Source organism: Rana temporaria, chromosome 5, assembly GCF_905171775.1.
Source record: "Rana temporaria chromosome 5, aRanTem1.1, whole genome shotgun sequence".
NCBI lineage: Eukaryota > Metazoa > Chordata > Amphibia > Anura > Ranidae > Rana > Rana temporaria.
This window is the reverse complement of record NC_053493.1, coordinates 311,547,895-311,569,843: the sequence shown is the minus strand read 5'-3', so window position 1 is coordinate 311,569,843 and position 21,949 is coordinate 311,547,895. Positions and strand designations below refer to the sequence as shown.

The 21,949-nt window shown below is 43.0% G+C and overlaps 1 protein-coding gene across 1 annotated transcript in view; it reads left to right on the top strand.

Moving 5' to 3' along the window:
• The first annotated feature begins 5,876 nt into the window (after positions 1-5,876).
• KLHL14 (kelch like family member 14) overlaps positions 5,877-21,949 on the top strand; it is a 113,706-nt gene continuing 97,633 nt past the window's right edge. The window contains exon 1 of the mRNA XM_040354127.1: positions 5,877-6,856. Coding sequence (XP_040210061.1) covers positions 5,967-6,856 — 890 coding nt within the window. The 5' untranslated portion in view covers positions 5,877-5,966. The remainder of the gene's footprint in view (positions 6,857-21,949) is intronic.

Genomic DNA, 21,949 nt, shown 5'->3' with positions numbered 1-21,949 from the left:
CTCCCCCCGCAGGCCAATGGGAGCCCGCACCAACATAAGCGAGTTACCGCGCCAACGTACAGCTATGGCAATTTGTGGGAACAAGCCACCTTGCCGCAGCATAATGACGGCGGTTGGACGGGAAGCCGTTAAAAACGCTCCCCATACTATTTTGAACTTTGCACAGTTTTGAAGCATTTGATGAGCATTAGTCCAGGTTCACACTGGGTACGATTTCCTTCGATTTGAGATGCGATTTCACATGTGAAATCGCATCTCAAATCGGCGGCATTTGCCGCCAATTGTCGGCAATGACACTGTCCTAATCGGTGCGACGGTGCACCGATTTCAAAAAGTAGTTCCTGTACTACTTTTTGCGATTTCGGGCCGTGATTTACATGCACAGATGTCTCTTAAATCGCGGCCGAAATCGGAAATAAACTAATTTTAGCGCCCCCTCAACCTCACCACAAAAGCGGCGCAAACGCCTGCCATGCCATTTGAAAAGCCTTACCATAGATTTGAATGGGAGGCAATGAAAGGCTTCAAACACCACCTGACTCGACATGAGGCTTCAATTTTGAAGCAACGCGATGCTAACGCTTGATGTTTTGATAATGTGAACCGCTCAGTGCTCTCCAAGGTATCATTTGCATAGGCATTTGAGGGGCGTGAACTTAGCCTAACTGTTATATAACTGTTCATCTAATTGTTCTCATTTGCATGCTGTGTTCTCTTATGCCACGTACAGACGGTCGTTTTTTGTGATGAAAAAAAACGACGTTTTAAATCATGAAATAAAACGACGTTTTTGAAACATCATTTTCAAAAACGATGTTGCCTACACACCATCGTTTTTTCACAATGCTCTAATAAAGCGAGGTTATGTTTTACCACTTTTTTCCATTGAAGCTCACTTCATAACTAGCTTCTGGGCATGCGCGGGTTTAAAAACGTCGAAAAACGACACAAAAAATTTGAGCATGTTCGAATTTTTTTTTGGTCGTTTTTTTGAAGACATAAAACAACGTTTTGCCCACACACGATCATTTTAAATGACGTTTTTTAAAACGTCGTTTTTTTTCATCACAAAAAACGACCGTCTGTACGCGGCATTACAGTGCGCTGCACTTTTGAAAAGTCCTGTTTGCTGCATCTTCAGTTCCCTTTTTGAAAAACGCATAAAAAAAGCATCGAAAACGCACAGCACTTTTTTAAGTGCGTTTTTTGAGCTACATTTTGATTTTTCCCAGGTGACCAAGGATGATAACGCATGCAAAATACTTGTAAAACGCATTGTGCGTTGCGTTAAAACTTAACGCAACGCATTAAAAAAGCGAGTTTACATCCACTTGGAGTAAAGGTAAGGCTAAATATTTGGAAGTCTGAATGTTTTGGTGTGGTGAGTCTTCCAGGACATGATGCAGAGGGGAAATCAGCCTCCCCTCATGACACAGAAAGTTTGTACATAACATGAGCAGCTTCCACCTCATCCATCTCTAACCTGACAAGGATGTGGGCACAATTTCTGCTTTTTTGTGTGTGTATATGTGCTCTGAGGAGGGGGCGGGGAGGGATGGGATAAGAGTTTATTTTTTGTCATCTTCAGGAGACAGCTACTCATTCATCCAGATCACAGCTAAAAAAAAAAAAAAAAACTGGTCGCAGAAATTAGCAGTTTCGGCTCAGCAGCAAAGTCGCCAGCCTGTGAAGGCAGAGAGAAATTGACTAATTAGCAATGCGCACTAAAACTTGACGGTTCTTTATAGAGAGAGAGATGAGAGAGGGATGGGGAAAGGGAGGAGGAGGAGGACAAGGGGAGGGGGGGAGGGTTATGGTTCCCCCCTTTCTTTCTTCCAAAGATGTTTGAAATCGCAGTCATTTACGCTCGACAATTTTTACAATAGCCTTGAGCCATAATTTTGCGAGGCTCCTCAGCATCCATCCCCCTTGCATGGTCTCTCTCCACTGGCCATGCACGACCGTTTCTCTCCCCAACCGTGGATTTCCTATTACTCTCGTTACGACTCACTGAGCCCCAGGCCCAAGGATAATGATGTGTTGTTTCTTGGTAGCATAATTTGTCACACGTACATTTTTTTTTCCCTTCTTCTTCTCTTGCAGAAAAGCTCTGCTCATTCTCCCTCTCTCCTTCTCTGCTGCCTCTCGCCCTCTCACAATACTCCTCTTGCTCCTTTTTTCTAATTCACCATGATCAAATGATGTACAGCCAAATAAACAGAGTAGACTGACTGCTGCCTGGAGTTTGGGAAGCGACAAGGGGGACTCTATTCCTTTCCTTCCCCCTTCTCTGGAGCCAGCTGCCATCCCCCGAAAAAGGAACGACGAGTTCCATCGAAAAGCGAAAGTCAGCTTAGACTTTGGCATCTGTTTGGCAAGCAGGTAAGTTTGTGGCCTGGTTTGTGTGTGTGTGTGTGTGTGTGTGTGCGTTGGGTGTCCATGCTGTCTCTTGCTTTCTATAGAAGGAGGAAGGGGGGGGGGTCAATTGTTGCCACTAAACTCTAAAAACAGAAACAATATACAGGCAAAGAATAGGAGTGGGGGCGGGGGAGCAACCGTGTCCAGGGAGATCCTATTCCTAATACACTGGCACATGCCGGAGAAGAGGGGGGCCAAAGTAGTATGGGATACTACAAGTGCTATTAACCCCTCAGCCGCCGAGTCGGCACAGGTTACAGCGTTAAGTTAAAAAAAAAAAAACACCAGATCAGTTAATAAATAAGTAGAGGACCTCCGTATAAAGAATCTTATACTCATAGTTCGAAAGCATAAAAAAGGCATTGCCGTCTAGAGAGTAAGGGAAAATGTTACAACAATGGGACCTGAGGCAGATCTGCAGTGCAGCGGGACCGGTAAGGCATCTACACTGTGAGGGTCTCTAATATCCAGGAGAGGGGATGAGCAGCTGAGCCTGGTGGCTGCCTCCTCCCGTACAGCCAGCTTACAGTCGGCTGCCTTCTTTCTTTCGCAGAGATTCTAACTCAACTTTTCGGCATTTCAGTAGAAACTGAAAAGTATTTTTTGTTCTTCTGACAGAGATGCCTCTGATTGCTTTGAATTTAGTCCAAGGAAGTACAGAAGCTAATGCCTAGGCAAAGTGTATGTTGTGTCTATTTGTAACATGGATCTAGTAGCATGAATGTAAGAAAGAGGTATCCCTACTCAGTTTAAGGAATATCAGAATTGGGATGCTAAGTACGCCAGGAATTGATTGGAGGACCAGGACATGGATATAGAAGGATGAACGTAGGAAAAAGGTATCCCTGCTCAGTTTGGTTAAGAAATATGAGAACTGGAATGCAGTAAAGTGGAAATTGATTGAATGACCAGGAACGTGGATTTAGAAGGGTAAAAGTAGGAAAGAGGTATAACTTATCTGTTTAGTTAAGGAATACTATAATTAGCATGCTAAGTAAAGTGGGAATTGATTGGATGAGCAAGACGTGGATTTAGAAGGGTGAAAGTGGGAAAAATGTATCTTTTATCTGTTTAATCAAGGAATACCAGAATTAGGATGCTAAGTAAACTGGGAATTGATTGGATGACCAGAATGTGGATAAAGAAGGGTGATAGCAGGAAAGAGGTATCCCTAATCTGTTTAGTCAAGGAATACTAGAATTAGGATGCTTAGTAAGCCGGGAATTGATTGGATGACCAAGACGTGGGTAAAGAAGGGTGATAGTAGGAAAGAGGTATGCCTTATCTGTTTACGCTAGGAATACCAGAATTAGGATGTGTGGTAAGCCGAGAATTGATTGGATGACCAAGACGTGGGTAAAGAAGGGTGATAGTAGGAAAGAGGTATCCCTTATCTGTTTACTCTAGGAATACCAGAATTAGGATGTGTAGTAAGCCGAGAATTGATTGGATGACCAAGACGTGGGTAAAGAAGGGTGATAGTAGGAAAGAGGTATCCCTAATCTGTTTATTCTAAGAATACCAGAGTTAGGATGCTAAGGAAACTGGGAACTGACTAGGATGCATGCAGTTTTGGTATTTATGTATGTTACTAGAAAAAGTGTGCTGGTCGAGATGTTAAAGGAATGGAATACAGGACTGGTATTTATTCATGAGAGCAAGCAGAAATTATATATTTTCAGCATAAACAAGTAATTCGTTATAGAGATTGTGTTACTAGTAAAATGCGCTGCTGCTAAGTCAATAGCCCCCGGGCAATCTTTTCCTGGTTGGGGGCAACAACTGACAGATGAGTTCCAGGGGAATATACAGAGTTGAGTTCCATCAGACAGGAGTTCCAGTGACGGTCTTATAGTGTCAGACAGTTCAGCATCCTTACTAGGAATGAATAGGAGGGACCACCTCTGTGATCACACCTAAACTTAGGTTGTGGGCAGCTTGAAGAGCTTGAAGAGCTGTTGGAATGTTCAGATCACTAAGTTCTTCAGTGTCTTCAATGTCAGTTAGTAAAGCAAGCTGTTGGGAAACTGTCACAGGATTGTCAGTTGATCACATCCTGATGTTTTTCTCCTCATTGAGAAGAATAACAAATCAGCTTTGTCAGTATGCTGTACATTATTACAAGTCCTGTAAATATTTAAAACTTGTATAAGAACTACCCCAAGTCCAGCACACATCTGCATTTGGATTACCGTATGTTTAATCAAAGAGTTTAAATACAAGTATGTTTTTGTTGTTTTTCCTATTCGGTCAGGCGTAACTGGGTGCACTGTGTTTTTGCAGCTTGTATTTGGTACATGTTTCTGAGAAACTTGAAATGTTATTTAGGACAGTGAAATCATTATCAATGTAAAAGTTATGCATTAATTAACTGTTTTTTTTATGTATTTATGGAATTTTAGAGCATTCAACACTTAAAGTTAACATTCTGACGGTTGCACATTTATTTATAGTTGACTGTTCCTATAGATACCATGTCCCACTGTATCTATAGCTTATTATGTCTTCAAAAATAATATTTCCTTCTGAGTGCTGTTGATTCTGTACAAGAATATGGGTAAAGTTTATAATTTTGCTGTCCTGACTTGTATTGTTAACTTTGCCAGAAATGTTTAAAAAGTGGTGTTCCCTTTTAAACAATGTGCTGTCAGGTTTAGGTTTGATATAAAAGGCTATATAAAGAAAAGTAGTCATACTCTCAAAAATACGATCTTTGGAGTGATAAGGAAAAGCTAAAGTTTTTCAAGGATAGATATATATATATATATATATATATATATATATATATATATATATATATATATACATATATATATATATATATATATATATATATATATATATACACACTGTATTTATTGGCGTATAACACTCACTTTTTTACCCTGAAAATAGAGGGTAAACTGTGCCTGCGTGTTATACGCAGGGGGCAGTGGAAAGTTTTTTTCTTGCAACTTCCCTCTTAAAGTTAGGGTGCGTGTTATACGCCTGTGCGTGTTATACGCCGATAAATACGGTATATATATATATATATATATACACACACACACTGAACATTATATTTAAGTACTGTAAAAATACTGTACATGTATGTGTATATATATATAAATTAGAAAACATAAGTGTCCATAAAAACACAATCCACACACAAAGCACCAAACTACCTGATGACAGTACTGTTCTTGGATGTCCTGAAATCCTCTGGGTTGTCCTTTTCTGTTAGCTGTGATATCACGGGAAAGAAGAAGCAAGACACTTAGAATAGGATGCTTAATACAAACAAAAAAAGATAATTGTATCCGTGATATTGCCCTATTGGTTCCTGTTTTATGGAAAATCTTTTGCTTTGTTATTTAGACAGTCATGACACTTTTCATCATGTTCATAGTGATAAAGCACTTCAGTCTATCACAACTTATATGCGGCAGAATCTAATTATTCCTGTTATAAATGTGACTACTAATATATTCTCTATATCTCTTACTAAATGTTTTAATGTCATTTTTTTTCCTTTTGGTTTCATCAACAGGTAGAACGTGAGGCCGGCCATGTCCAGATCGGGGGACAGGACTTCTACATTTGACCCGAGCCATAGTGACAATCTGCTGCATGGTTTGAACCTCCTGTGGCGAAAGCAGCTCTTTTGCGACGTGACATTGACTGCACAAGGACAGCAGTTCCACTGCCATAAAGCAGTGCTTGCATCCTGCTCCCAGTACTTCAGATCTCTCTTCTCCAGCCACCCTGTCCAGGATGGTCTGTCTTCTGTCCAAAAGGATCAGCAACAGCAGTCAGAGGAGCCTGGGACACCCTCCTCCTCCCCTGATGATAAGCTGCTGGTCAGCCCCAGGGCCATAAATAACCTGGTATTGCAAGGCTGTTCTTCAATTGGGCTGCGTTTGGTGCTGGAGTATCTCTATACAGCAAATGTAACCTTGTCTTTAGATACAGTCGAGGAGGTATTATCTGTCAGTAAAATCTTGCACATCCCTCAGGTCACAAAGCTTTGTGTACAGTTTCTTAATGATCAAATCTCAGTGCAGAACTACAAGCAGGTGTGCAAAATTGCTGCCTTGCATGGCCTGGAGGAAACCAAGAAGCTGGCCAATAAGTATCTGGTGGAGGATGTGTTGCTGCTCAATTTTGAAGAGATGCGTTCCATGCTGGACTCTTTGCCACCCCCAGTGGAGTCTGAGCTTGCTCTCTTTCAGATGTCTGTACTATGGCTGGAGCATGACAGGGAAACCCGCATGCAGTATGCGCCAGATCTGATGAAAAGGCTTCGCTTTGCACTCATCCCAGCTCCAGAGCTGGTGGAAAGGGTGCAATCAGTGGACTTTATGAGGACTGACCCTGTATGCCAAAAGTTACTGCTGGATGCTATGAACTATCACCTGATGCCTTTCAGACAGCACTGCAGACAGAGCCTGGCAAGCAGGTGAGGCCTTTGTTAATATGTTTCCAATACTAGCCACACCAGCATTGTCTTTAGTGCAAACCTGAAGTCTAAAGCACTTACCTAACCTAGTGCTGCTATCATATTACTAAAGTCTTGTACACACGATCAGACTTCCATCGGACTTTTCCATGGAGTTTTGTCCGAAGGGGCGTTGGCCGTGAACTTGTTCTGCATACACACAGCAGAACATTTTCATCCAACATTCACCAAACCACGTGTTTTTTCAGCTCTTTACCGCCACCCTTTGGGCAACTTCTGCTATTGTTGGCTGATGTTTAGCATTGGTTTTGAGCATGCGTGTTTGTACTTTGGATTTTAGTCTGATGGATTTGTGTACACACGATCGGATGATCCGATGGAACAAATGTTTTGTCGGAAAATTGGGGAGCATGCTCAGCCAACATTTGTTGTCGGAAATTCTGACAACAATTGTTCGATGGAGCATACAGACGGTCGGATTGTTTGATAAAACATGTCCGTCGGACCATTGTTTTTGGAAAAACGGATCGTGTGTATAGACCTTAAGACTAAAGCCCTGTACACAGGATCGTCGACTTGATTCTGAGCATGCGTGGATTTTTAACCGATGGACATGCCCACAGACGATCGTTTTTTCAACCATCCGATAATTTTAAAACAAGTTCCTAGTTTTTTCACCGATGGATAACAAACCGATGGGTCCCACACACGATCGGTTCGTCTAATGAAAACAGTCAATTCGACCGTTTTCATCAGACGAACCGATCGTGTGTACGCGGCTTAAGTGAGTGAGTGAGTAACTTGTATAGCACAACAAATGTGAACTTAATCGCCTCAAGGCAGCAGACTAAAGTCCTAAAGTACAGATAATTCTGAGCCAACATTTTGAAAGCCAGGCACCCCCTAATTTCTTACCCTCACTATTGGCCAGTGTGGCTACCCATCACGTAATGGATCAGAAATTAGGTTTATGATGTGCAAGGGGGGCAGGAACTCAACCCATGTGAACCAATGTATTTATATCAAAATTGAACCTGACATACAGGCACCCAGGGGTGTCACCTATATGCTGACAGCACTAGATTTGTATTTCAGGTTTGCTATAACTGTGCCATTGTCATTTCACAAGTGATTAACAGCTGTAGTTGACTTTCTACGATTCGGTCTAATGTGACCCCATTAAAATATATTGCTACAGTAATTTATAAAGGTTCATTGAGCCAGAGAATGAAGTCATATTCTGTAGTTGGTGGACATTAACAGCTTCCTATATTTTTTAGGGATGTTGACAGTGAGGCCTTGCCACCTGAGTTTCCATATCTGATGTAGCCATTATAGCCTACTGTTTGTTCCTCTATTTATTTATTTTTTTTACAATAATACACTATGGGGAATACAAGAGTGAAACTCCAGTGACCTAAAGTGGATGTAAACCCTCCATACACCCAGTGAAGTGAACAGCCTCAAATGATACACAGGGATGAACCAAATCTCCCTACATAGGTTTTACATGTATATCTGCTGTATTCTCATTTATATACTGTTTAGAAAGTTCAGATTGTGTTAGGAGATTTTCTCTTCCTGTTTTGTGTGATGTTTGTGCATACAGCCAAGATAGCTAACATTGCTGATTGGTGGAAAGGCACACACCCCCTCTCATCATAGGCAGAGACTCTCAGAGCTGTTTTGTAATAGGACCTGCTCCCTGCTAATCTATTTTAGCAACCTCCCTTGGCAGAAGATTCAGACTGCTTTTGTCTAAAAAGTCTGAGATTTTGTCAAAAGTTATCAGGCTAATAACAGAGGAACAGTTCAGGAGAGAGCTACGGGACTTAGTTCATTGAAGAGAGATAACAAAACACTGCAGATATATGTGCCCAGCTCAAATTTCATGAATCGGGTTTACATCCACTTTAATGAAATAAACTAGTGGATGTAAGGCCTCATTCATAATAGATGTTTTTAACACTGCTCTTAAGGGCTTCTGGCGATTTTTTTCCATCCTGTTCCATGTTAGCCTCTGTGGTGGTCATGCACACGCAGGCGTTTAGAGGCAGAACAAAAATAGCTAATTTAGGAGTAGGTGTGTTTTTGCAGAAAAAACACTTGATGCACATAAATGCTTTACATGTGTTTACAAGTATCAAGCATTTTTCAGCCAAAACTCTGCTGCCAGGAGGAAGGTCATCTAAAAAAGATGGCTAAATGTCCGGTTTGCATGAGGCCTCAATCAGCCACTTCTAGCTAAAAGGCACAGCCGCACATTCATTTGAATGGGGGTGGGGGGGGGGCTGCTGTATCTGTGGGAAATGCAAGGAAAAGGTCCCCAACACTTTTTTGAAACTTATTTGGCCCCTTGTGCAATTTTGTTCTCTAAAGCAACTGGATAGATTTATTCTGTGTATCAGTCAATAGTTGTTTTCAGCATTGGATAGAGTAGGGAAAGACTAGAACTCATGTCAGGTTTTCCTGCTTTCAGAGGCTCTGTTGGAGAGATTCCTTCACTTCCTGTCTGGTGAAAAGGTTATCTTCAGGACAGGAAGTGAGGAAAAATCTCTCTAATGCCGCGTACACACCATAACTTTATGTGATGAAAAAAAACAACGTTTTTAAAAACGTCACTTTAAATGACCGTGTGTGGAGGAAAACGTTGTTTTATGTCTTGTGAAAAACGACAAAAAAAATTGAAGCATGCTTCAATTTTATGTGTCGTTTTTCAAAACGTCGTTTTTTACTTCACAGAAATTGACTGTGTGTAGCAAAAAACGACGTTTCAAACGACGTTTTTACACCCGCGCATGCCCAGAAGCAAGTTATGAAGCGAGCTTCAATGGACAAACGTGGTGAACGTAACCTCGCTTTGCTAGAGCATTGTGAAAAAATGATAGTGTGTAGGCAACATCATTTTGAAAATTGAAGTTTCAAAAACGTCGTTTTTTACTTCACAGAAAATGTCGGGTTTTTTCATCACATAAAGTGATGGTGTGTACGCGGCATAAGGCTGCCCATACATGTAACATTTCTTGTACAATTTCCCTTCAAATTTACCAAAAAACATATAATGTGAGGTAAAAACGAAACAACTTTCATTTGTATCCAATTAGACAGGTCCTTGCTCTACGTAGTTTAAGGAAAGGCTCCATGCACACTGGAGCTCATAAATGGCAGTCTTTTTGAGTTTGGGCGTTTTTTTAAAAAACGATTAAGTCCACTCTATGTTATCCTATGTGTCCATGCACACATGGACGTTTTTTGGACGTTTATCAGCAAGTGAGGATATGGGCTGTTTTCTGAACATCCTAAAATCACGTTCAGGAGTAGTTTTTCTGACCACAAAAAACGCTGATAAACGTCAATAAACGCCAAAAACTTGGTTTACCAGTGTTTTTTAAAATTTTTGATCCATTGAAAAAAAAAAGAAAAAAAACGCTAAGGCAGAAAAACGCAAAAAAAACTTTGAAAGACTGACTGCAAAGCTACTGGCGTTTTTATAACATTATTATAGCGTCCAGTGTGCATGGAGCCTAAATCTAAAGGAAAATTGTACAAGAAAATTGAACTTGTATGGCCAGCCTAACAGAACCCGAGGTAGCAGTAAAACCTGACAGGAATTCTAGCATTGCCCCATTTTGTCTAAAGTTTTGGGCCTAGATTATGATATACTTTAAAGTAAGACTTTTCCCCGCAGTATAAAACGTACCGTATTTGGCGGTGACTGTTTGTTTTTTTGTATGTTTCTTGAAATGGAAAATAAAAAAATAATAAAAAGTTAAATTTCAGCCTAAAGATAACTAGTCTTTAAAATGTTCCCAGTCCCCCTCCTAAGATCTACGCAGGGGAGGGGAGGAAGCACTGACAGCAGATGGGTCATGAGATGCTGTTGGTGACATCCCCCCTCCAGGCATTCTCTCCCTTTGTGGAAAGCTCTTTCCTCTCCCCTGCTGCTGCTGGCTGACACAAGCTATCATGTGACTGGACCAGAGTGGGCTGAAAATAGGTAAGTATTAAATATACATCTTTTCTACACAGGTTAGTCAGCATAGTTAGGAGGGGACATTTTAAAGGCTACTTAGGGTGAGGCTTGAATTCTACTTAAAGTGATTGTAAAGTTTTTTTTTTTAAACAAACAAACATCTCAATAATTCCATTGCACATAGTGACCCTGAACTTCCTATTCTCGGGTCCCTTGCCAGCACTCCTGCCTCCTCCTTTCTGTCCAGTGCCCCCACAGAAAGCCACTTCCCATGGGGCACTCATGTGTGCTCCAGAGCCCCGCTGCTATGTCCATTGACACAGACAGCAGGACTCCGTCCTGCTCCCTCATCACTGGGTTTGATTAACACCCGGATCCTCCTCTTCTCCTCTCCTCATGCCTGCTTTGGTGCCCCCATAGCAGTGTGCTATGGGGGCACCAAAGCAGGCATGCTCCCAAGTCACAGCTCTATGTGTCCATTCACACATGGAGCCACGGCTCGTCCCCGCCCAATCTGTCTCCTGATTGGCTCATTGACTGTGATTGACAGCAATGGCTCCTGCTGCTGCCAAAAGACAATCAGGAGTGCAAGTCCCCAGAGAGGCAAGGCTATTGTGGACATGAGGAGGCTTAGGTAAGTATTAGGGGGGCTGGAGTGGATGCTGCACACAGAAGGTTTTTTTACCTTCTTGCATAGAATGCATGAAAAAACCTTGCACCTTTACAACCAATTTAAGCTCAATTAACAATTTGTTTATGTTTTCTGTAACATTTTTGAGGTCAGGTCCACTTTATGGCATAAAGTAATTTTGGTTTATATGAAACAACAATTTCTAAAATGAGTAGATATATTGTATATACAGTATGTACAGTAGCTATACCCTCCATAGGAGCTGCTGTTATTAGCTATTTCTTCCCCAACAGTATAGAGGCTGCCCGTCCCCGCAAGCACCAGTCCATTCACACCAGCACCAATAAAGGGAAGTCCTTTTAAGATTTATTGTTTGAAGAAACTTGAACAGGAGAGGGCATGGGATACTCCAAAAAGATTAGCACATAGCAATTAGAGGACAATCTTCTTCTTAAGTAAGCGTGAATATTGGACAGTCTTAGGCCTCAAAGCTGAAGAATATAAGGCAACTTTCTGAGCAGACTAAGGCCTCACAGCTGGGGACCATGAGGGAAGTTTCTTAGGCATCTAGTTACCTTGCACAACTACTGGTAGCCAATGCAATTTCCAGAACACTGCACAGTCACAGGGATCAAATTAGGGTCTTCATTCACAAGTCCCCAAGACAGCTGCCACCTTCTAGCTCCCCCCGGACACGGTCCAGTGAGTGAGCCAGTCCTTCTCCAGACAATTTGTTCACTTTAACCACTTAACCCCCGGACCATATTGCTGGTCAAAGACCAGAGCACTTTTTGTGATTCGGCACTGCGTCGCTTTAACTGACAATTGCGCGGTCTTGCGACGTGGCTCCCAAACAAAATTGGCATCCTTTTTTCCCACAAATAGAGCTTTCTTTTGGTGGTATTTGATCACCTCTGCGGTTTTTAGTTTTTGCGCTATCAACAAAAATAGAGCGACAATTTTGAAAAAAAAAATATTTTTTACTTTTTGCTATAATAAATATCCCCCAAAAATATATAAAAAAACTATTTTTTTCTTCAGTTTAGGCCGATACGTATTCTTCTACATATTTTTCATAAAAAAAATCGCAATAAACGTTTGGTTTACGCAAAAGTTATAACGTTTACAAAATAGGGGGTATTTTTATGGCATTTTTATTAATATGATTTTTTTTACTAGTAATGGCGGCGATCAGCGATTTTTTTTTTCGGTACTGCGACATTATGGCGGACACTTCGGACACTTTTCACACATTTTTGGGGCCATTGGCATTTTTATAGTGATCAGTGCTATAAAAACGCATTGGATTACTATAAAAATGCCACTGGCAGGGAAGGAGTTAACACTAGGGGGCGGGGAAGGGGTTAAGTATGTTCCCTGGGTGTGTTCTAACTGAAGGGGGGTGGACTGACTTGGGGAAATGACTGATCGCTGTTCATACATTGTATGAACAGACGGTCATGCATTTCTCCCCTGACAGGACCGGGAGCAATGTGTTTACACACACAGCTCCCAGTCCTCGCTCTGTAACGAGCAATCGCGGGTGCCCGGCGGCGCGCACGCGCCCCTAGTGGCCGCTTAGAGAGCCAACGTTATTGTACGAGCTCTCGCGCAGGGGAGCCGACCTGCCGCCGTAGAACTGCGGCAGCTGTTTGGCAAGTAGTTAAAGGGGGCAGCTGTTGGTTTATATGTTCTTATCCCCAAAAGGCGCCATTTTTTTGGAAAAAAAAAAATCGCCTAGGAATATCTATCCAGGCCCTCAGCCCTGAGACCGCTGAGGCTTCTGGAACAGCTTCACAGTCCATGGGCTACCTGAGGGCAGCAGCACCCTCCGACTTTGCAACCCTCCTGGGGAGAGAAAACTTAGCCCCCCAGTGCTTCAGGCTATTTATCACCTTTCTAGGTGTCCTTCTGGACACTCCTCTGGAAGCCTTTTTCTGAGGCAGGGGAAGCAATCAAACTCCCAGCCTGTGAAACCCTGAACAGACCAGAACAAACAATCCTCGCTGCCTTGATTACAAAAGGAGACAAAAACTAAATTTACCTAGCATCCTACGCTAGGTGGGTGCTACACATAGAAATTTAAATGTGACAGAAGTTTATAAGGAGGTAAGACAATTCTAGGATAAGAATTATTCCTATGCATGGCTGGTTCCATGTTATTTGTCCTATTAATGACTATATAGCCACGTTTAGGCCTTCTACACTCAAATATCCAAAAGGAGCAATCAGTATTACACTAAAATGTCAAAATGGATTATTTCATAATGCATGCTCAGAAAAGCAAAATGTATTTTGTAAAAACTATTGGGAACTACAGCATTATGCCAGTCACCAGTGTTGTCAATTATTGCAGTGCTATATCAGTTTACACAAATGCCAGGTGTATGCCAGGCCAGCACATTTCAGTCCTGTGCATTTAATCTGAGTAATAGAGAAATATGTAGGCTGCCATTGCTGAACTCCATGTAAAAATAATAGTTTCCTGTCTTGCTCTGGCCTTGTTACTTTGATGAATTGACTTTGGACAAGCATGCATATGATAAAAATGAGAGAAGTCTGAACTCCAAATTTGCATATTTGATCCAATTGGCACAGGATCAACTTGATAGTCAGGCAACTGGTATTTTCAGAATTAGAAGGCACCAATGGCGACCGCAGTACTTTCTCACTACAAAAAGTACTGCACTGCAAGGGTTAAATGCTCATAGGGTACCAGTAAAAAGGACTTTTACTTACCCAATCCCTCATTCCAGCAGACTCCCTCCATACAAAAAGACACACTCTCTGCAGCCTCTTCTCTAAGGTGCTCCGGCCTTTACAGTCACTCTCTCATCATCAAGTACTATGAAGGGCCAATAGTCCTGCATGGTATGTGAGGACACCAAGGGACACTAAAGCCCTGTACACACGATCGGATATCTGATGGAATCTAATCAGATGGATTTTTTCGTCGGATATCCGATATAGCTGACATTCATCAGTCTTGCCTACACACCATCAGTTAAAAACCCGACCGTGCCAAAACACGGTGACGTAAAACACTACGACGTGCTGAGAAAAATGAAGTTCAATGCTTCCGAGCATGCGTCGACTTGATTCTGAAAATGCGTGGATTTTTCTCTGATGTTCGAACATTCCCATAGACACACTCCTAAACCTTGTGGACAGCCTTCCCAGAAGAACTGAAGCTGTTATAGCTGCAAAGGGTGGGCCAACCCAATATTGAATCCTACAGACTAAGACTAGGATTCCATTAGGACTAGGATTCCATTAGGATTCCATTAGGGTGTGTATAAAGGCAGGTGCCCAATACTTTTGGTAATATAGTGTGCCAATAGTGTACACTGAGCTGTGCATGTGCAACTTAGTGTATATTCTAGAGAAGATTGCAAACAGACAGGTATGTTTGTCTCTCTTGCAATAAACAGCCTACTTGATCACAAATTTTTCATTTATTTACTTTAGTTCATCTTTAAAATATCAAGCATATTCAACTTACCCTGTGACTATTAGGCTCCGTTCACATATAGGCTTCTCGGATCGTGGACAGAATCCCCTGCGATTCTACCCACGATCCTGAATCACGTCAAATCGTGGGACGCCCGTGCGAGCCCCATCACTTCCAATGGCACCCTGATTGGGGGGGCAATTGGAAGTGACGGGGCTCGCATGGGTGGCCCACGATTTGCAGTTATTTAGGATTGTGGGCAGAATCATGGCGATTCTGCCCGCAATCCGGGGCGCCTAGATGTAAATGGAGCCTTATAATAACTTTATGAAGAAAAAACAGTCCCCTCTGGGGGTTCTTTAACGTTATTGCATGGATTTTAGCAAACATTTTGCAGATTGACTGTCTCTGGTTCCTTCTAAAATAGCTCACCAAAAATGAAAATACTATTTTAAGGGATTAAAAGAGTTGTAAATATTTTTTTTTAAGGTGAAAAAACATCTGATGATGTCGGCCCCCCCCCCCAGCCCCCGTTTTACTTACCTGACCCCTCGAAAGTCCAGCGCTCGGTCCCGAGATCCTCTTCGCCGCTCAGCCTGGCCGCTAATTGGCTAGAGCGGATGGATTGAGAGCAGCCATTGGCTGGCGCTGCTGTCAATCACATCCAGTGACGCGGCGCACTGAGGGGCGTGGCCGAGTGATACAGTGAGCGGCTATGGCCGCTCGCTGTATCCCGGGAGCGCAACCGCCAGGACTCATCACCATGCAAGCTCTCTCGCATGACTGTGGTGAGTTCTTGCGGGAAGGACCAGAGACAGCCGCCGAGGGACCCCAGAAGACATGGATCGGGGCCACTCTGTGCAAAACAAACTGCACAGCGGAGGTAAGTATAACATGTTTGTTATTTTAAAGAATTTTTTTTATTCCTATAGCAACCCTTTAAGGGATACCTGTAATATGACTTAGTGGCTTAGTAGCTAAGTGCAAAGCCAATCAGGCAGGAAAAGAATCTGAGGGTCCTTTGTACACATACAGTATACTGAATCCACACAATCTGTAATATGCAGAGTAAGATGTAAAAAATATATATAAAATATATATATGTAGCACTACCCCTGAAGGAGCTGCTGAGTAATTTTGGGTGGCACGTTACCTCTATCTTCTCGCTGTACCGGGTAAAGTGAGAGTTTGAAGAATTCCAGTGTCCACACAGTACACTTCTTTTTCTGGGATTTATTTATAGAACTTAGTAGAAAAGAAGTTGGAGGGGTGGAAGGGTAGGTAGGTTCAGGTGTATAGTCACAAATAGGAAACACTCCTGCTTCCAGCAAACAGTTGCTCTCCCGGATAGGTCCCTCTCACTGTCCTAGGATGGCACAGGGAATAAAGTACAGTCTCTGCCACAGACCTTCCTTTATGAGGAGACAATTTTGGTCCAAAATCCCCTGCCACAGGATTCAGCACCCGGATCTCTCCAGAATAACTTTAGTAGAACTTTAGACCCAACAGGCGACGCTGTCAAGCTTCTCAGTGCACGGTGCATCCTTCGATGAAGTTTCCAGGCCTTCTCTCAAGATACCAGCCTCTTGCATGGTCCTCTCTAGGATAGGTCCCCCCCTGGCTTCCTTCATCAAATGGCTTCCTCACGCAGGACGGACAGCACAGGATCACCTCTGAAAAAGGCAGGCCCCAGTCTGACTGCTGGGCCTACCAGGCGAAGCCGCGACCCCGGACCAACGTGATCCCGGAGCCAGGATTCAGGGACACGCACCCCCAGGCCAGGCGGGTCATGAGGCGCGAACAACAGACCCCACGCCAATGGCGTCTGCCCCTTAAGTACCCCTCCCCAGCATGCACAGCGGGGCGATCACTCCCACTCATTCGCTTCCGAGGGGAACACTCAGTACACCCTGACTTTGCTGCTGCCACCCTTGGCCTGGGATGGTAATAACACCCCCAGGCGAACAATGGTGGTTACTCCCAGCACAGCCATGGCTGGAACAGAGGCTAAATTGCCCTTAATCATATTTGTCAAAATAACGACTCAGACCCCCTCTAAATTTACTGCAGCGCCTGTTCAACAGGAGCAGGGCGCTATATATATATATATATATATATATATATATATATATATATAGATAGATAGATAGATAGATAGATAGATAGATAGATACTGTATATACAGTATAACCTTAAATTGCAGAGTGTGTTATATTATTTTTTATGAAAGTCTATTTATTACTAATACAGAAATAAACCTGGTTTTCACGTTTTACTTTGCTGCTGCAGGCATTTCCGCACATTTACAAACTATTCTGCATTTTTTTGTTGAGTTCTTATTAATCAATGTCCAGTCACAGTAGAGTTTACACATTATGTAAACAATGACTGTGATTCATGTCCTTAGACCAGTAGTATATTACAGAATATTGCATTCACAACATTGCAGTAAAACAGATTCATGACTTTGATTGGATATTACTGTCATGTTATTTATGAATGATGGTGATTCCAGTTACTATTTGGATCATTATTACATATATGTTACTAACTCACAGCAAGGATATGATTTGTATACCTGACACAGCCTGTAATGTGTAATATGTTGTTTAGCAAGCTATCAGTGCTGATGATTAGTATTGAGTTACTATAAAATGACATACATATATTTGTCACTACTTATTCAGAAGTATCTTATCATCTGAGACTATGGCTGATTTCCTTACTATAGTAGAATAACTAGATGCAAAATCTGCATCTGGCAGATTCTGATCAGATGAGATGGTTAACAATAATCTACACTTCAACTTTTCACCTATTCCCAGTTAGCCGAGCTCACGTGTGCCCAAATATATACAGTTATTGTTGTAATTTAAAGTGATTGTAAACCTAAAGTGTGTTTTAAAAAAAATAACAAACAGGTTTATACTTAACTGCCTTAACAATTCCATTGCACAGAGAAGCCCTGGATCCTCCTCCTCTGTGGTCTTCCGCTGGCACTACTGGCTCCTCTTGTTATCAGTGTGCCGCCATAGGAAGCCTTTTCCTATCATGGCATAGATGTGGGCTCGATCCTGAGACACGCTCCCTGTGTCCATAGACTAAGACTGCACAACCCTGCCCCCCCCCCCAGGGCCGTCTTAATAGCATCATGGGCCCCTGGGCAAAGTAATGCTCTGGGGCCCCTACAATGATGACATTGCAGGTAAACAGACATCAAGTAGGTAGGAAGCAGACTGCCTCCCCTGTGTATCTATTACTCTCGGTGCCATCATGGGGCCCCTAATTTCAGGGCAGCATGGGCTCAAGGACCAGCTGCTTTGGGGAAAGTGCAGGAGCCCCCCATGCAGTTAGGGCCCCTGGGCAGTGCCCAGGTGTGCCCTCTCATTAAGACAGCCCTGCCCCAACCCCCCCCCCACACCCTTGTCACAGCAGTGGAAACCAACGGCTGCCACTGCCTCGGGAAAGCCATTCAAGTAGAATTGAAGGCTTTTTTTTCATTTTGCATAGAGTAAGGGAAGGTTATAAGCCCTGTCAGATTTTTTTTCAATCTATATGGGGAGATTGACTTTCACTTCCTGTCCCATAGCCACAACAGGAGGTGAGAATAAATCCCTCGAAAGTGAGGGAAATCCCTGGTAGTCATAAAGCGCTACTCCCAGAGGAGTAGCTTGGTCTGATGGGTCCTTTGTTCTGTCACAACTCCTTAAACTGCTTAACTAGATAATCTGAACACTGACCCATAAGCTGGCAGCCAACTAAACGGTGTGATGCAAACAGGGTTAAAGTATCAGCAACAATTAACTAAAGAATAAAGGTCCTTGTGTGCACACTACGCATTCAACCCCAATCGTGAGTGGGTATTTGCGTTCCTGAGAGGGGTACATCTGGGAATGGCTACAAAGTACCTGGCACCTTATTGTCTGTATTGGTCGGCTATCATTGGGGACCGTCTGTAAGATGGTGCACGTGAAGCTGTCTCTTTAAGGCTGTCCACAATAGAAGGATGATGGGATGTTAGGTAAGGATCAGTCTCTATTGGGATTAACTATGGGCAGTAAGAGGTTAAGCTTTGTAATTCTACTCACCACTCCTGGTATGTAATGGTTTTAGTCAATGTGCTTGGTGGTCAGGTATTCCAGAAAGCTCAGTACTTACAATCAGATTTGCATGATTAGAACCACTATGGCAGGGATATGCAATTAGCGGACCTCCAGCTGTTGCAAAACTACAAGTCCCATCATGTCTCTACCTCTGGGTGTCATGCTGTCAGAGTCTTGCTATGCCTCATGGGACTTGTAGTTCTGCAACAGCTGGAGGACCACTAATTGCATATTCCTGCTCTTTGATATAGGAACACGCTCTAATAGGTCTCCTCAGCATGGGTTCCAAGACACAGAGCCTCTCTGTGGCTAGGTCTCTCACTCTGGTCATCACAAGCTCTGTCCTCTGGCTCTAAAAAAATGGCAAGAATACCCAGCTCCAGTCCCCACACACCAGGCTTTGCTTTCTGTGTAGGCATACAACACAACAGGTCCGCACACACTGGTTTCCCCACACTGTATGCTCTGATTGTTTGTAATTTTCCCAGGAAAAGTTCTCATCTCTCCACTTCTATGTGCAGGGAATCCTGTGTATTAAAATTTGCAGCCTATAGCCTCCATTGCACAGATCTGCTTTTTTGGGCTACATACTCCATGATCCCCAGTGCTGCACAGCAAGTCCTCTCTGAGCCTGTTGATTGGCTCACACAGCTCACACCGATCCACAGTGCAGCAGCACTGGGGAATCAAGAAGAAAGAAGCCAGCTGCAAATTGGTGGAGGGGGAAAGGGGGAGAGAGAGCAACACACAGCCAGCGGCAGCACCCAGCTACAGTCACTAAGGTTGCAAGAAATAGTGTCCTCATTGGAAGATTTCCCCTCTATTCCTGTTCTGGTGAATACTCAAAATCTAGGATTTTCCTTCACTTTCAATTTAGTTGGTAACAAACACCAGGATGAATAGTTTCTCAGCAAAAACCAGCAAGAAACTTGCTGGGAGATATTTTTTTGCCGAGGAAACCGGTCGTGTGTACATTTTCGTCGAGGAAACTGTTGAGAAACTCGACGAGCCAAAAAGAGAGCAAGTTCTCTATTTCCTCGACGGGAATGGAGAAACTTTCCTTGTCGAGTTCCTCGACAGCCTAACAAGGAACTCGACGAGGAAAACGATGTGTTTCGCCCGTCGAGTTCCTCGGTCGTGTGTACGAGGCTTCAGAGGGACCAGTGCACTTATCACTTGTCCCAATGAAATTTTTATTTTTGTTTATGCTGTCTGTTGCTCCACCCTGTGCAGAAGCCCAGCTATGTGGGAGGGGAAGGGGGTACAGATGGCACTGAAGCCACAGTTATCTATTCTTGCTGCTTATGTTCTGAGCGATGGTGGCTGAAGAGTAGCACCGCCATTTACAAAAACACAAGCCCCACAACAACATACATCATCAGCAAATATACTAGTCTTTCTCAAGCAAAGATGGTAGTCATGTGTGTTGTTGTGGGCTTGTGTTTTTGTGAATACCGGCATACCGCTCCACTTGCCGATGTTCACAACACATGCCAAGGGTAAAACTGTAGTAATTTCCTCCAGACTAACTGGTGGCTGCGGGACGTTGCAGGCGCAGTCTTTAGCCACTACAAAGGGAGCAGAGGAGGCTGCATGCTAAGGAGAGCTACAGATGTTCCATTTGGTAGGCTATGTGTCCATACTGCCTATTCTTCTCTGGGCAATGTCAATCAGGACTAATTAAAGTGGTATTAAATCTAAAAGCACACATTTATTATATTACAGCTGACCAGATCTTGGATGTAATGTCTGCTTTCGTTTTCTTCAATTTTTACCAGGAGATCGAGCCAGTAAGTCAGTTGTTTTTCAAAAGAAGCTCTCCTCCTGATGTATCAATTTACAGAGACAAGACAAACCATTTACGTCTGACAGGGTTGCGTGCAATGATCAACTTTTATTTTTTCATGTAAAACCTTTATCCCAAAAGGAAAAAAACAGTTTGCTGTAACTAATTATAAAGTGTGAGCTGGAGTTTGTATGTAATTGGTTAGTCTATTTAAATCTGTTAATACATCTGAGGCCCTGTACACACGGCCGAGGAACTCGACGTGCCAAACACATCGAGTTCCTCGGCCAGTTCAGCCCTGAAGCCGCCGAGGAGCTCGGCGGGCCGAGAGCTCCCATAGAACAACGAGGAAATAGAGAACATGTTCTCTATTTTCTCGTCGAGCTCCTCGTCGGCTTCCTCGGCCGAAAGTGTACACACGACCAGTTTCCTCGGCAGAATTCAGCCAGAAACTCGGTCGGAAGCTGAATTCTGCCGAGGAAACTGGTCGTGTGTACGGGGCCTCAGGCTGGCCATGTGTTCTGCAGAAACCGGCTGAGATTTGAACCATTAATGGGCATGCTGAATGTGCCAAGTTGATCGATTGATCAACTTGGGTACAACCAGCCTGCCAGGTTTCTTGTGATTATTACAAGTGGCTTCTATTGCCACTAGTGATAATCACTTCTGCCAGTGGGGGAAACCCGCTCCTCCCACTGGGAGAAGGCAATTGCTCAGAAGGAGGGATTCCCCTGTAAACACTGTCATGAAAATTTCTTTCCTGCAACCCGTGGTTGCAGGAAAGAAACATGTGCTCTCTATTGCCTGCCTAACACCTTCTTCTTTTACATGCTGAGTATTTCCTCCCTATAACATCTGAGCAGCCCATGTGACTATAGAGTCACACATGTGGGTGTATTCACAGTGGTAAATTACAACCCAGTCTCTCCCTCCTCCTTCATGGCCACTAACCAGCTAAAAACAATAGGGGAGGGATATTAGACCTAGATTAATGGAGGTTTCACCTCCCTTTTATTATAAGACTCAGGCTGGATGGCCTGTGACTGGCAGAAATACGCCCACACCATGTTATTGCCAAAAAATAATAGAGATTCAAATATATATTTGTATGCCAATTTAAAACAGTTTATTGATATTATTTATTTTTAC